Source organism: Lytechinus pictus, chromosome 19, assembly GCF_037042905.1.
Source record: "Lytechinus pictus isolate F3 Inbred chromosome 19, Lp3.0, whole genome shotgun sequence".
NCBI lineage: Eukaryota > Metazoa > Echinodermata > Echinoidea > Temnopleuroida > Toxopneustidae > Lytechinus > Lytechinus pictus.
The window spans coordinates 4,133,305-4,150,645 of NC_087263.1; the positions used below are offsets into that span (position 1 = coordinate 4,133,305).

General features: G+C 36.2%; 1 protein-coding gene across 1 annotated transcript; it reads right to left on the minus strand.

The window, feature by feature from the left end:
* Positions 1-6,710: 6,710 nt before the first annotated feature.
* Positions 6,711-13,836, minus strand: LOC129283367 (uncharacterized). Its single transcript, XM_054919203.2, has 4 exons — positions 12,883-13,836; positions 11,283-11,432; positions 9,408-10,493; positions 6,711-8,745 (listed from the first exon to the last, which is right to left on the minus strand). Exons 1-4 carry the CDS (start codon positions 13,082-13,084, stop codon positions 8,609-8,611), a joined length of 1,575 nt encoding a protein of 524 aa, XP_054775178.2. The 5' UTR covers positions 13,085-13,836; the 3' UTR covers positions 6,711-8,608.
* Between the last annotated feature and the right edge of the window lie 3,505 nt (positions 13,837-17,341).

A 17,341-nucleotide genomic window follows, 5' to 3' on the forward strand; every position in this document is an offset into this window, starting at 1 on the left:
TTAGGTCGAGCCTTGCATTACTCAGCGAAGCATCAGCCAACCAGCGCGCTTGAATGAACAAGCAAACTTGATGCGCGATTCTGATTGGTCAACGCTTTGTCGAGAAATTTCTCCCACACACGTTGTGTTGTTCGCGGGATGTTGTGTGGTGTGGTCATCAGCATCGGCTGCTAAAGGGGGGTTCCCCCATTGTAGGATGTGAGAATGTGTTTGTTTTGGTGCTGCTCATTGAAGTTCATCGAACTTTGATTACTATAAAAAGAATCTTCGCGGCATTGATCAGAAAGAACTGCTCTCACTCCGTACATATTCGGTGTACACGTATATCTTCATCAATTCACACAAAAAAGTCTGCGGCGGATGATTTCGCGCGTTGCTCCGGAGTATTCCACTTACATGTAATTGCACGTTTCGTTGAATTAAAGATTTCACAAGATACTTGGATTATTATTCTTCAAGAATTCAGTAGGCCTGCATCCCTGCATCAAATCGGAAAAAGGTAAGTTTGAAATACAAACAGTTCGATGAAGTAAAATTTAAGCAATATATGGGGCGGCACCACGGGATGGGTGCGGGCATGGGCGGACGCGGGGGCGGACGCTCCTATGATTTTTTTGTTTTAAATAAAATATGGTCTTTATTGATACTTTTTTAAAATTCCTTGCTGCCAAAGGCTGAATGACAAATGAATTGCCGGGAATGACTGTAAATTGATACATACTATCCATAGAAAATTGATTAAATTGTAAATAAACAACAAACGATAATCGGTGGAGAGAGGAAGATCGAAGAAAGACGAGTAGAAAAAAAAGAGGTCTAGATCTAAATTGCGTAACTCTAATATGCCTTTATATTTAGGGGGAAATGACATCATCATTACTCGCATTGCCCCACACCCTGGCTCCGCCCCCTTGATATGATGTTTTACATTCAATAATGTGGTCAGATATCATATCTGCAAAATTTTAGTTAACTGAATGAGGATCAGACTGGAAATATGATGGTCATTTTAATTTGGTGTCACTATATTGAGTACAAGGACCCCAAAGGTTTTGAAGTTTGGACAAGTTTCAATTTTTTTTTTTTTTATCTTTGAAATCTCATGTATTTAGTGTGATGAAAATGTCGAGATGGACCAATATTTACAAACATTTTTAAATTGCTATATTTTTATTAAATAAAAACTTTTAATCGCAAATAATACAATTTTAATCAGAGGAGGAAATAATCACAAGTGGTAATTAAGGTATGTGGGGCCAGGCGCTCCGTCCGACATGTATACGTAGTGAAAAGAAAAAAAGTGTGTATTTCTCATAGAGATGTATACTAATTAGTATATATCTCTATGGTATTTCTACTCTTCATACACAAATGGGCGTAACATTGACACGACGCTCACATTGATTGAATGTATCTGATTGGTCGATTCATTTCCTGTGCGCGCATTTTGGTCTGACGACGGGAATTTCCCTGATCACGTGGCCATAATATTATGGTTCAATGAACTTTTCTAGAGACCGAGATGAGATGCGTAATTTTTTAGCTTGATACATTATTATGCAGACCATAGTTAGTTCAGGACGTTTCATAAGATTTATCTTTGAGTTATGTGTGATTATTTTAAAGAACTGAATTTTGACACTCTAAATGAGTTTTCTATTGCAATTAGCAATATGTGAAATGATAGGCCTACTGTTGTTTTTACACTTATATAAATATCAAACACACATTTTCAGTGAAATAGGAAATGTTATTTGGCACATTTTTTTTTTTTAGGTTCGGTCAGAATATCACAAATACAGCAGTTTGAAGACAGTTCCTCGGGGGGGGGGGGGATAAGTTCAACATATGTCTCCTCATCCTTTAGTTACTTGTAAAATCATGGGTAGCTAATAATATTTGCAACTCAGATGTTATACTTTCAGTTTCATTTTGATTCGTTGTGATTTAGGTTAGGCTGCAGGATTTTATTACACTTCAGAAGCGAGAGATTAAAGATGGATAATTCTTATTTTCCAACCGCAGAGATCTGCCTGGAAAATCTACATGCATCTCTTAATTTGAATCGACTGCATACATTTTATTTTCTCGGCTTCAAGTATAATCGCTTTATAAATCAATTTAGCAAGGGGGGTATTGTGTACGTGTGAGTTTGTGCTTATGTCGGAGGTGGGGTTAATTATATGTTCTTCATATAGGCTTGAATATGCTATGACAGATTTTATGATGATGATAACTTGGCCAAAGAATATTCATGTAAAATCTTTAAGATATATCAATTGCAAACGTTTACTCTTTTTACCATCCAAACTATATGTTTGAGGAAATATACGATCATATAATATTATTATCACGTCGCACAAAAAAAAACCACATCGAAAAACATTACCGGTAATCGGAGATTATGTGGAAGGAGGTTTCAAAATGGTACATGTTGTTTTAGGCTTAATTTTATTATTATTTAATGGTGCATTTAAGCAAAAGTAGGTCCATGATTTAAGTCATGAATCTGTTGTATTATTATTTATGTTACGTATAAAATCATAGTAAATTGTGTCATGTAATGTTTTATATGGTCGATAGATATTTTGGAATAATTATATTTTTTTAAAGTAAGATTAATGACAACCGCCTGCGGGGTGTTGTGATTTAACGAAATTTAAACATATAATTATTGTTTAATCTGTGAATTAAAATCATATCTTTTCAGCATGGATTATCATACATACTTCACAATAATTTATTATATGTTTTAGCAGAAAAGGGGCAATTTCATTAAACGTCTGAATTCCAATTTTGGAAAGCTAGCCAATGAATTCAGATTTTAGCAAGGAAAAAAACACCCAACAGTTTAACTCAGTTGAACAAGGATTGAAAAAAAATATAACGTAGCAATCACCAGGTGGCGCTCTTGCATTGTTAGTTGGTCACTCGTGTGGAGAGTAAAACGTAGAGATTTAATTTCCTGTAATTCACACCTTTTGACACATAGACATTTCAATCACTGGTACAATCTCTCTTCATTTCTTCCTATCAAATTAATCATTTCATTTATAAATTTCATTAGCTTTTTTTTTTATGTTTTGGTATACACGTGTATACGTACATATTTGACATCATACTAAAGACACAAGTAAAATAAATCGGTTTCTGTTTGCATTTATGTGTTGTGATAATATTTATTCATAACTGTACGAAAAATATTATCTAAATGTACATAATTTTCCTTTCGTTATTCTTAAGTATACTTCAGCTTTTGTAAGTACTTTATGAGAAAAATGTAATGCTATTATCTGGATAAAGGCTAAAAAGCATTTTAAAAAATCAAGAATGTTTCAAAGTTTACCATAAGTTTTAACCATCAGGCTGGCTTTATAAACTGCCAATCGTTGACCATATTCATTTGGATTTCTTCTGCTGGAACATACGTCATTAACATATATTTCTTAAATATATATATTAAATATGTCTATACCATTACCATGGTTAAACCTCTTCAAAATCTATGTAAATCAGTGGAGACATATAGGCCTACGTTTCTAAGAAATATATAATATTTCATTTCCCCATCCAGTAATGCAGAACTCATGAGGCTCATGGGCAATAACAAATCATTACCATTACATTTACGAAGATCCTCTTTACCATGAAATCTATTAATTTGTGATATATCATATAACAAAATACAAAGGAAATAGTGGATTTGTGACATCATCGTCTCCATCATTTACATAAATTTCTAAACTTTTGAAATGATCCCTCACATCTCTTCATGTCTGTTTGTAAATAAGTATTGTTTAGATTTCAGTTAATTGTTTCATGTAATGCATTTTTTTTGCATTTTAATATTTGTATGTATATATTGCACTATATTCGGTAATGCCATTTATGCAGTTTGTAATGTTCTTTTTATGAAATGTGGAAAATCGGATAAAAAAAAAAAATTCAGCATCATCATTCTATTTTGTGAAAGTATAGAAAACTATGGCTACTATGGCCCACTTTGCATGAATGTTCATATATTTCATCCAAATTTGATGATTTTTTTTTTGTCATTGCGATGATTGTCATTTTTTAGTTCTTATTTACCCAGGTTAGCAACTCAACTCTTATGAACTGTTCTCCGAGTGCACCCTGCCTTTATCACCTTCCCCATTCCGAGCGTTTGGTTAGAGGGCAGAAGGTCCCACCCAGGACCCCCCCCCCCCCCGGGGGGGGGGGCACTCAAATTATATTTTGTTGGGGGTGTGCCTCACGAAACCCTGAAATGGGGGTCTAAGGACCTCCTATATTCATAATGCGGGCACCGTGCAGCATCTATCTGAATTCATGCACTCCAGAAGTCACCCATCCCCCCTACCCCCCGTTCCAAATCCCATGGATCTCTCAATGCGTTTTAACAGACAGTGAGTGACCTTTTCAAAATCAGTTTTTAAGTCGTAACCTATAGAGCTTTAAAATCACGGCCCATATCGGCATTGTATTGTATACAATGGAGAGGCCTCTTAGGGTAAGCTAAACCATGATAAAGTCTGGTTAAATTATTAGAAAAGAGGTCTTGAGCCTGCAGTTACACCAACGAAACCGACTCCAAACCGATCGATGGTATACGTATGTCATTGGTAGTGACGTAATAGCTTCGGTCGGTCACCATCGGTTTCGTTTGTGCGACTGTGTGTGTGTGTGTGTGTGTGTGTGTTGGTGCGACTGTGACGGCAATGGTTAGCCTCTTGTCGAGGCCCTGTCGGCTGCTTTCCGAGCGAACATGGCTAAGAAAGGGATATAGCGAAGCAGAGCGCCGCTCGCGCCAGGCCTAATTCGCTTCTTAGGAAATCCCTCGCTTCGCTCGGGAAGCAGCCGCCAGGGCCCACTGAACTAGAGATACGTATTTCTAGTTCAGTGCCAGGGCCTCGACAAGAGGCTACGCAATGGTATTTGTGAGCATATTCAGATTCAAACCTTTTCATTACGAATTAAAGGGGTTACTGAGTCTGAAAATAATACCACTTGAGTAAAGGAAAATGGGTCGAATTAAACAAGCAAAACGATGAAAATTTCTGTAAAATCTGGAAAGATAATATGAAGTTAATGAATATGAAATTTTTGCATTACTATCGTTAACGAGTTGTATGCATGTCTCTTATTTGGTCATAAATATGCAATATTTTAGTAAATTAGCCATGCCCCTTATTTTTCTCCATATATGATATGATTTTGTAAAATGTATTTTATTTAGTTTTGGAAATATCCCACCTGTAACAAAATAAATGAATAAAGCCTACAGCATTGATAACCTTGCAAATAAAGTCAATAATAAATCATATACATTCTGGGAGTAGAACATCGGAGTAGGCCTACTTTATATTTTTAGATAATAAATTGTAGAAGGAAAAGAAGGGGGTGGCATCATCAGCTCCATCTTTGTTTCTTCATGTGTTACTAAAATGAGACAAAACATTGAACGGATGTACTATAAAAATGTAGGTTCATTTTTCCATCCGATTTGATGAAATTTTCAGTATTCTTGCTTTTACTGATAGTTAGACTAAGATTATTCAATTTTCTGTCTTGTGTGCATGCCCTTTTATTAAGACACAACCAAAGTAGGTTATAAAGAGCGTCTAGGATCTTCCCTCAATGATTTGAAAATAATTTAGTTTGTGAATGGAAAAAAATACACAGGGCCTCCTTTGAGCCCTATGAATATTACAAATCAGTAAATTCTGTGCGATTAATTAAAAAGAAGAGAAATGAAAAATTTATAATAGTAATATATATATATAATAATCCGCTTTTACATAGCGCTTAATACATCATCGGAACGACATGTCAAAGCGCTTTACAAATATATTATTACCCCGGTCATCGGATTCAATCAGTCATTCCCGCACACAATGTATGCACATCCTCCACTCCCTGGAGAGTATTCCAGTCAGTCGCCGGTGAGGCGCACACAGTACCGGACAAGGTGCAATGACTTTCACATCCTATATCCTGGGTCGAGAGTGGCAAAGTGTGGATTAACGCCTTGCCAAAGGACGCCAGACCGCGGTGGGATTCGAACACACGACCCTCTGTTTACAAGGCGAGAGTTAGAACCACTATACCACGGCTCCTCCACAATACAAAGAATACAAAGAAATGGAATATGAATACGAAGAAAGGAAAAAGAAAAGGAGAGCAAACAAGAAGGAAGGGAATATGAATTTAATGTGAAAGTAAAGAGAGAAATATAGGTACAAAGAAAGAAAATATTAAGAAAAACTGGGTGAAATAGAGAAGGGAGTATGAACCTGATTCCCGATATAAAATCATGAAAAACTAAACAAAACATCTTCTTAAATTTGTATAGGTTAATCTTTTTAATAAACATCCATTTTCAATAGAATAGTTTGTGATTACAAATAAAGTGCAGTACAATTTGTTATAAAATTATAATGATTTAGGAGAAAATTATTATTTCATATTAACGTTTAATTTCAGTAAAAAAAATGTACTTAAAATCACAGAAATGTAAATCACATACAAAATTGTAGCACAATAACACAGTTCATGCAGCATTCTGCATTTAAGAAGATGGTGCATCTATTCAGGTTCCATTTCATAAAACACGAAAGACGTTAAAAGCTACCGAAATTGTGACATCTGATTGGCTATAGTAGCAAATTTTGTCACATAAATTTGAATTTATGTGACAATGTGCTGCACTCAACTCAGGTGAGGTAAATTGGTACCGGTAGGAATTCCTTAAAAAGCTGTATGCGCTATGGTAATATAGGAGCGCCTTGAGCACCTAACAAGGTGGATATGTGCGCAATATAAATACCCTATATTACTAGTATATTATTATTATTTGTTCATTATGAAACGGGACCCTACATTCGGCAAGTCAGTCCATATTGTTTCACTATAATATTTCGGTTAGAAATTAAAATTGCCGGTCAGTTTAATGTATTCTGCATTGTAATTATTAACAAAACACTGATATTAATCAACACATTTACCCTTTGTTATTGAAATTATATTCAATGCAGTTTGAAATCTAATTAAATAAAGTCGGCCTTTACATAAATGCATAATGGTATTGCATTGTTAAAGGGGAATCCAACCCAAATTAAAACCTGTTTTTATAAGAAAAAGTAAAATCAGACAAGTTGATTGGTGAAAGTTTGTACAATATTGGACAAACAACAAGAAAATTATGATTTTTTTTAAGTTGTAAATATTCGTAATCACTATACTCATGGACACTTCAAATTGGCCGCATATGGGACGTCATAGTGATGTAAGGCACTCTTCCATGTACTCCAATACATATTATGGCTAAGATGTCATTTTTCCCAAAAGTTTTACTTCAAATTATATGTTTCTTTCATGAGGACATTAAACAATATACTACCTGGGTTATATTTAGATTACTGCCCCAGGGGAATGGATACTTAGGAGAAAACCACAAATCCCTGATAATAAAGTACATGGCCTATGGGAAAGTTGTCCTTGCCCCTTGTCATAATTTACTTACACAGTTGCCAATTTGAAATGTACATACTATTAGTGATCTCAATTTTAAAGCAGCTATAACTTTCTAACTGCTTGTCCGATTTCTTTCAAACTTTCACCATTCTGTTTAATTTATTTTTTCCTTCCCAACACAACATTTTATGGCCAAGGCTGGATTCCCCTTTAAAGGACAAGTCTACCCCAACAAAAAGTTGATTTGAATAAAAAGGGAAAAATCAACAAGCATAACACTGATAATTTCATCAAAATCAGATGTAAAATCAGAAAGTTATGTCATTTTAAATTTTCGCTTAATTTCGCAAAACAGTTACATGCACATACTGGTCGATATGCAAATGAGCAGACAGATGACTTCATCCACTCTCTATTTCTTTTGTATTTGATATTCTAATTTTCTCCTCATTGTCAAGTGAAACGATTAATTCATCCCTGATCACGTGGAATTAGCATTGTTTAATACTATATGGTACAGTCAAGTTGGTCCTTATTTTCGAATTTGTAAAAAATGAAATATTGTATAACTCAAACAATTAAAAAACAAGAAATAGTAAGGGACGTCATCGACTGTTTCATTTGCATGTCACTGAGTTGTGCACATTACCGTTTTGTGAAAAATAAGCAAAACTTCAAAATTTCATAACTTTCTTATTTTACATCCGATTTTAATAAAATTGTCAGCATTATGCTCATTTGATTTTTCTCTATTTATTCAAATCAACATTTTTCTAGGGTGGACTTGACCTTTAATGGATTGTGGTGCGATTAAAACTTTACTCATGATACTAGGAGCAATTTCAGCAGAAGTCAGATCTGAGCATCAATGATCATCAGCATCGCGTTCACCATCAGCGTCATCAGCGTCATCATCCTCATCACCGTCATCACATCAGAATCATCATCATCACCATCATCATCATAATCGTCTTCAACATAATAATAATATCTAAAATAATCTTCATCGGTGTCTTCTTTATCAATAACACCTCCACCATTTTTATTTTCATCCATTTCATTTGGCATGGAGGACTTTCAAGTGAGTAACGCCCTAGTACAAACATCGTCACCATCTTCGTCACCATCGACGTCGTCATCGATCTCCTGTTCTTGTATTGTTTATCCTTTTGGCAACTACTGGTGGAATCATTAGGCAAAATACAAAGGCATCTGTAGCTGCGACGAAAACATAAGACGCGTTGAAGTTGTGAAAAATATAGGCGCAGTAACCTGAAAAGAAAACAAAAAAGAAAGAAAATAAATAAACACATGAACAAATGTAACGGGCGCCGCAAATAGGTTGTGAAGGGGAACATGGGGAAGGGGAACCATGTTAAAAAAAAATCACAATTTCATTAATCAACTTTATCTCGTGATTTGGTTTAACAAATAGAGGGTAGCAAAAGCGAACATACATCTAAATCCTACACAAGAAAACTATACTGCAATGAAATGAAACATTTTCAACCCAAAGATAATAAGTAAAAATCCTAGTTAATATAAAACCTGGAAAGCGTTTCAAAATCAAACATTAAGGGTTCGTTTTATTTTGCCATAATCATATTATATACAGAGTAAAAAAAACATACATAAATGTACTATCATGAGGTAATCAGAAATCAATATTAAATATTACAAGGAACAAAAGAAAATCTAAGTGCTTGTTGGCTATGGCATTAAATACATATACAGGGTGTATTTATAATGAAGATTGAATTACATAAGAACATGCACACATACGCACAAAATCACAATTCATGCATCCACTCACACTCACAATTTCTTAGAAGATCTGCCAATATCCCTGATTTTGTTTGACTGAGATTAATTAGACTTTGTCGGATAAAACATCCGAAATGTCCTCTGTCTTCGTGAAAAAAAAAATCACAAACCTCCCAGAGAAGCTCCAAGAAATGTCCCGACCCCGAAGACAATCTCCGACGTCGCGAGGATTACCGGAAACTCCGATTGGGTCACCCTCTCCGTACAAATCACCAAGACCAGAGTACTTCTTTCGGCGAGGGTCAGGCAACTTACAAACGATGTCACAATCATCAAACCGTACCTATCCACCATGATATCTGCCGCGAGCGACGAGATGTTGACGAGGGTCAAGAAGAGGAACCATTCTTGTGACGAGAAGCGGTTCAGTCGCAAGATGAAGCCCCCGAAGAAGCGGCCAATGAATGCCCCTACCGCTGCGGAATAGGCAAATGACACGGCTACTGTTGTAAGGAAGCCTCGTTCGACCGCTCGAGGAATCAAGAAGCCGTTCCAAGTTCCATTCACCATGGAATAGACGAAGGTGACGAACATTAAATGAATCAGCCAGCGATCACGGTTAAACACAGAATTCTTAAGAGTCGTACAAGCGGTTTCGTAAATTTCCGTACTTTTCGTCCGCGTTGTGGCCCTACTAGTCCTGCGATGATTATCTGATACCGGAGTATGCCTTCGCCGAATAGGCGACTCCCCCAGCAATCTTGTTTCGTCGCTAATTGCTTCTTCATTGTCGACTCCATCAACGGGTTCGTCATCATGCTCATTGATATTGTCAGCTTCAGTACTGCCATGATGGCCAGGGCTGTGGACGCTCCCAGACGCCCCGACCTCAGAACCTCGATTCGACGCCTCACTCATCAATCCTGAACTGCCACTGTCAACGTCTTCTGTGTCTTCACTCTCCATCTGCACACGTTGATCTTCAGAAGCATCCACCTGAGGTTCGTTTACGGCGCCCTCTACGTTGATATCCACCAGCATGGTAAAAGGGATTACGTTGGCCATGAGGGCACCGATCATCATGATGGAACCTCTCCAGCCGTACAGCTCCATCAGGTAATCTGCAACCAGAGGCACAAGGGCCATACCGAAGGCGTACCCGGCCTTGCCGATGCCGTAGTAGATCCCGAAGTTCTCGTTGCATTGTTTCCGGAGCGTGATGACGATTGCGATGGAAAGGATGTTGGATCCAAACCCTACAATTCAGAAAGGAAAACAAATAAAAGATACTAAGTGCTGGAACAATTCCCCTTTTTTAGTGCATAAAGATGTCGTGTTGAACAGAGACAAAAATGAAAGTTTCTTAGAGCAAACATTGTTTAAAATTTTACTTGGAATGACAATATACGCCGTGAAATAACTTCTGCGTCTAAAGGTGTAGGAATAATTTCAAACTGAAAGATTTATTTTCTCTTTTAAAATCTCTTTGTGTAGTATGTTTTCGTGCTACCACATATATATTACTAGTTTTTGTTTTGTAGTGATCTTTATTATTCATTCAAATAAATTTCATACATACATAATCAAGAAAATATAGAACAAAATGATAATTGCAGCAGTGCAATACACAAATTAAATAACAGTGTAATAAACATAGCAGGCAAATTGTATCAGAAAAGAGACAAAATCCGAACTCATGCAAAAATAACATTTCAACAACCTATGTATGCAGCTGTAAAGCAAATAATAAAACAAAGACGTAACAACTACGCAAATTTAAAGAATGAATGTATATGAGCATTCTCCCGTCCCATGAGCCCCCCCCCCCTATCAGACCCCAAAGCTGAACAAACTAACACACCAACAACAACAAACGGGAGAAATAGACAGAAAAAAAAACACCATACACATAACGGAGAGAGAGAAGGAAAAAAAAAGGCAAAGGACAGGAACAACTAGTATTGCAATATCGTTTGGGCGTATATCGCGGTAAAAAAGATAAAATCTGACAAAACAAAGACCCCTCCCCCGAAAAAAAATCTCACCTGCAGCTGAGAGGCAGAAGGCTAGCTGAGGGGCATTGGTCACAAAGCCGCCTGCAATAAGGGCCAGTGGACATAGAACCGCCCCTGTCATGACAAGAAACCATCGGGATCCACCGCTTAGACGCAGGTAGACATAGGTTATGAATGGACCTGTAGACAGGAAACAAATTATTAACAACGTCAAGGAATCGGGGGAAAAACAAACATTTAAAGGGGGAGCGAACTGGCAAACACTTTGAATGGTCTCTCATATAAATAACTAGTCTTTAAAACCATGCATTTTGAGATAATCATCAGAGAAAGAATTAGCCTATGGTTTCGTTCATACCGAGAAACCAAAATGTTTTTGAGAGGAAGGTACTTTTTTTTCAATACGAGGTAACATAATTATTGCGATATGAATGTATTGAGTCGTGAATTAGGGTGTTATCTTTCAAGTGGGCCTATATGCCAAGATTGCCCTGCTCGGAATGTTGTATTATGCTGGCCAGATGTGGGTAGTTTAGGATTTGAGGTGACGCTATTACGGGCTGCTGATTCGTTGCCGCTTTAAATGTTTTATCACTTTCACAAATTGAATTGGTTGGACTTTAATTCAGGGGGCTTTCACATCTGATTTTTTAGTCAACGCCATGGCCAGCCTTTTTAAAATCTAATTTCTTGCTAATACCCTTACGGTAAATTCCCAATTCGTATATTGCCAACTCGTCCACTCATCACATGGTCTACCTTCATTTAGTCTAATGCCATTCTGTCCATTAATATTTTGTCTCACAACCATTTGATCCAAATAACCATTTGGTCTAATCACCAGTTCGTCTATGACCATTTCGTCTCATAACCAATTGGTCTAATGCCAATTTTTTTCATTCACTTCCCCAATAAACACTTAGTTCAATTAGACCAAATATATAAGGACTAAATGGCGATTTGACCAACTGCTTCTTAGACGAAATGGTGAGTGGACGAAATAGCAATTAGACCATATGATGTGGATAGTGGACGAACTAATGGTATAAAAATTGACAGTAGACGGGTTGGTAATTGGACGAATTGGCATTAGACCAATTGAAAATAAACCCATCCTTCTCTATATAAATCTGAAAATTTCATTTCATATCACCCCCAGATTGTTAATTATCTCGAAATCCATTCGACATCATGGTCCAGACATTTGGATGATCTTTGTGATATATATATATATATATACCCAGGGTACTCAGGTAGTGGCCTACTCTGTAAAAGCCGCCATCACACACTCCTATCCATCCCATACACCAAATTAACATTATTGCTCCCATATTTTCATTGGCGTATCTAAACAAAACAAACACAGAGGAGATGATTCATGCATAGAAGCAAAGCGACCGAGCTATAAAATAAAATGTGCTTTTGCAAAGTCTTTTAATTATTTTCTTTTATTTTGCTCCCTTTTCTTTCAAGCCTTGTGCGTTTTTGTGCCAAAAGTGACTCCCGGCGAAAGCGCCCATACCCCCTTGATGCGCCAATGTATTTTCTACCGCTTGTAGACGAAATATTAAAAAGTATGTATGCTATATATATATATATATATATAACACCAAACCAAATACTAGCTTACCTGGGATGAACGCAAAGGCACCAAATAATCCAAGACTAAGTCCAATATGGGTCGGAGTTAGACCAAGACCAACCATCAATTTAGGCACGTATACACCAATGGACTTGAGTGTTCCTAATGCATACAATGTTTGTAGGAACAGGGCTATAGATGTTTTGATGGCAGGCACGTTAAAACGGCAGTCACAACCTGCCATTTTCATGATTTTTGCAGATAGAACAAACTGAATTTAGAAGAAGGCTGTTCGCCAATCATTTACAATGTCTGCAGGAAATAATTATGTCACAGACCTTTTGCTGGTAGACACCAAAAACATTTAGACACATATGACGAGAATGTCAAAACCATTCAAGATTCCATATTCGTCAAGTATAAAAGGTCTTCGTTTGAACTGTCTGCATGTTTTCCGATGGTACTTCACATAATCCTCTTCAGCTCATAAACATACAGTGGAAGCAGCCATTTTTTTCACAACACCGAGGACGCCATGATCACGGCATGAAAAGATTCTTTTGATCTGTACTGGTAAGAATTAAAAATTCAATTGCAGCTCAGCACTGATAAAGCAGGCATCCAAACAGATCGACGAGATTGCAGGCTATATCACGTACGTCGGAGACGAGACGAAAATTTGTCAGACCCAACATTGCGTTGTTTTCTGCTATCAGCCGTTTGCACGAACGCCTCCGTGATATCAGTGCACTCATAAATCATGTAAATGGTTGCATTGCATGTTTTTGCAGACAAGATTACATATCCATTTCAACATTATATACATATTTCTGTTGCAGTATTAAATCAACAAAGTTCGTGCCTCGCCGGCGACCTGCAGTTATTCAATGATTAAGTATAAAAGAGAATCACGCATGCATGCCCCGAAAGAAACATTTGAATAGGCGATAGAGAAGGATATATTTGCTTCTTTTATCCACTTTCAGCCACGCAACGTACCCTGTTTTTAATCTACAATAGACTGATAGACAATAAGTGAAAAAGGAAAGATTTGCTGAAGTTGGAAAACCGAATTAAAGGCCCCCATTTTGATTTTCCTTTATCTATTCTATAGCTGTTCCATCCACAATAAATATGTATGTGTTATGATTAGTTACATTAGTGCCATATATTTGATATGATATTCATTCAATGCTTATTGCAATGATTACATTGTATTTTTAAATTGTTATTGGAATAAATTATTAACAAAGAATTGCAGTAACAATGCAACGACACTGTCATATAAATGATATGATTATGATAATATGTGATGTACTATTATATGACTGTGATATTTTGTAATAAATTCCATCCAATTCATTTCATTTCAATTCGATAAAATGATTTTTAGGAATAGAAAATTAAACGTCATAACAAAATGTTTTGCTTTCACTACGCTACTGCATGATATACATTGTATCAATTTCCAATCATTTTCTATCATTTCTATTTTGTATTAGAAAATTATACGACGACTGTATTCTCCACGATTAATGATTGGGCCTACACTGCAAAAACTCTGGTGTTGATTTAACACCAGCCCGGAATCAGAGAAGTGTTAAACAACACCAGTTTCGTTTTGGACTAACACCTGATAGGTGTTTGTACAACACCAATTAGTATTAAAACAGCATCGGTTTGATTCCAAACTTGTGTTGTTTCAGTACTTCTCTGGTGTGGACATATATAGATTCCGGGCTGGTGTTAAATCAACACCGGAGTTTTTGCAGTGTATAGTGTGAAAAACTTTTTGCCCAAACCCTTAGAAGCAGACAATAATTTGAAGAAAAAAATAGGGCCTATAGTACACTTTAAATTAGAATAAAACTGATAGTCATTCTAAATTTAATTGAACTCAGAGCCAAATTGATCCAGAAATTTGCCTGTTTATAGATTCGACGAAATATAGACACATTATCCCTTACTGAAATTTTGTTGCTGTTTGATTGGTCGAGAGCCCTTCACATGACTAATCATAATTTACCAGGAAACTGAAATTCATCGGAGATCAAAATAGTTGGTGACATGCGAGTAGAAGAATGAAATTGTAATTTTGATTTCATAAATAATATCAAAAATATTGTCTTACTGTATTTGTAATTCCCCCTTAAAATTACATCGATTTTGCATTCCCTAAAAACGCAAAGCTATGGTTCGTCAACTTCGCTCTCTCTATATATTTTGAGTTTAGGAGCAAAATTCAGCGATGGCAACATGTTGCATGCATAATACGTAATTACATATTATCATGTCCAAGAACCGTGCTTGCATTTGCCGCTCTACGAAAATTCACAATGTTGGCGGCCATCCCACAGTCTAATAGCCTTAAAATGTTGTTCCTAAACAGTCAGAAGCGGATCTAGAGGGGGGTTGGGGGGGGGTTGCAACCCCCCCCCCCAAAAAAAAAAATCCGGGGACCATTTTTTTAAATCTTATCTTTTTTTTTAAACTTGTAATTTTATTTTATTCTATTTCTATGTATTTATTTTTCAAAAATTTTCCCTACTGTGGGAGGGGGGACACCCCCTCCCACACCCTCCCCCTCGCTCGCTCCGCTCGCTTGGACTCGGTCGCTACGCTCCCTCGCATACCACCCCAACCCCCCCCCTTTATAAAAAGCTGGATCCGCCCCTGACAGTGTGATTATAAGTTTGGTCCCTATAAATTCCTACATAGTTTTGGTATACAAAAGGTTGTATCCAGTGCATGTATACAGTCATGGTAGACTATGAAGTTAGTATACCCAGTGGTTGTGTGTCCGGACGGATTGGGTGTCCGGACACATGACTTTTACTCTCAATTTTGAAAAGTTTACAAGCAATGTCTTTAATTCTTTTTAGCACAGAATATAAGAAAATATTATAAAGAACAAATATTGATGGTGAAAAAAAACTATTTTGGTTTATTCCTGAGATAAAAACAAGGCTTCATTTCTGTTACGTGTCCGGACACCCAACCCCCCATCCTAATATATTGGTATGGATATGGAAACTTAACACCACTTCTATATACTGTATATGTTTGAGCTGAAAAGGGGCGCTTAACAACGTGTTTTTTGTTTTATTATTTAAAGGATAGATTCGAAGTTACTGGTGTAATTGGAGGATGTGCTATCTGTATTGATTTTGAAATATATTAAAATAGAGGATTTTTTTCCAAGATTCCATAGGGGCCCTATATACCCCCTCCCTGTCGAATCCCAATAGACCTACCCCTAAAGTGTTGTATCTGTGGAAAATGGCTCAAGGGTGGGGGGGGGGGGGCAAACGCGAAACTTGCACCCCTTTTGATAAAGTTTAACGTCAAAGACATATTTGCTTAAATTGCGCCCCATCATGATTATACAGTGCGTCCCAGAAAAAACGAAACCGAGATTTAGCGATGATTTATCATAACTTAATCACAAATACAATAGACAAATGACCTACCAATGTAAAGCTTAGAATCTCTTCTTTCATCTGATATTACTTAAATCATTCCTCATTCACGCATGAGCGAGCAAAAACAATTTGAAGAAAGGATACCAAAAACTCATTTGGCGGGGGGTATCTGAATTTCAAAAAGAAAATCACATGTCTTAAAAGTTCAATATCTGCTCTTTAATTTGATACCTCAATTAAAGAAAATGGTCAAGAAATAACAAAGTTCTGGTTATTTGAAATAAGGCTTGAATTTCCATAATTTCATTAAATAAACTGTTTTCACCAGTTTCCCACAGAAGCTATCGCATGGTTAACAAAAGACTTAATGCATGGCTGATCGTAAACAAAACGGAGTGTCGAGTGAGTTTGAACGCTAGCCTGTAAAACCTCTTCATTTTATGAAATTATTGAAATTCAAGCCTTATTTCAAATAACCAGAACTTTGTTATATCTTGACCAGTGGCGTAACTACGGGGGGGCATGGGGGGGCACGTGCCCCCCCCCCCCCCAATCGGCTGGCCAAAAAAAAAAAAAAAAAAAAGGGGGGGAAAGGAGAAAAGGAAGGAGAAAGAAAGAGAAACGTAGTGGGGTAGAAGAAATTATTGTATTTTATATATTATATTATATTATATTATATTATATTATATTATATTATATTATATTATATTATATTACATTATATTATATTATATTATATTATATTATATTATGTTATATTATATTATATTATATTATATTATATTATATTATATTATATTATATTATATTATATTATATTATATTATATTATATTATATTATGTTATGTTATATTACATTATATTATATTATATCACATCATATTACATAAATATTTTTTTCATAAATTTATTAAACATAATTGGCTTAGGGCGTACGGAAGGCTAATGTGTTCATAATTTCTGGTGCTTGCATTGTCTTAGTAATGAGATATATGAATTTATATACATAATCCTGTTGTACTAAAACATCCCGTTTTCAAGTCAATATACACCAAATATAATTTCTCGCACTTCGAGTATTTAT

Excerpts from the sequence above, each read along its gene's own strand:
- LOC129283367 (XM_054919203.2), bottom strand. The coding sequence starts at position 13,084 with ATGAAAATGGCAGGTTGTGACTGCCGTTTTAACGTGCCTGCCATCAAA. Across the intron at positions 11,433-12,882 it reads TGCCTTTGCGTTCATCCCAG|GTCCATTCATAACCTATGTC; the intron begins GTAAGCTAGTAT and ends TCCTGTCTACAG. Across the intron at positions 8,746-9,407 it reads TCTTGGAGCTTCTCTGGGAG|GTTACTGCGCCTATATTTTT; the intron begins GTTTGTGATTTT and ends TTTTCTTTTCAG.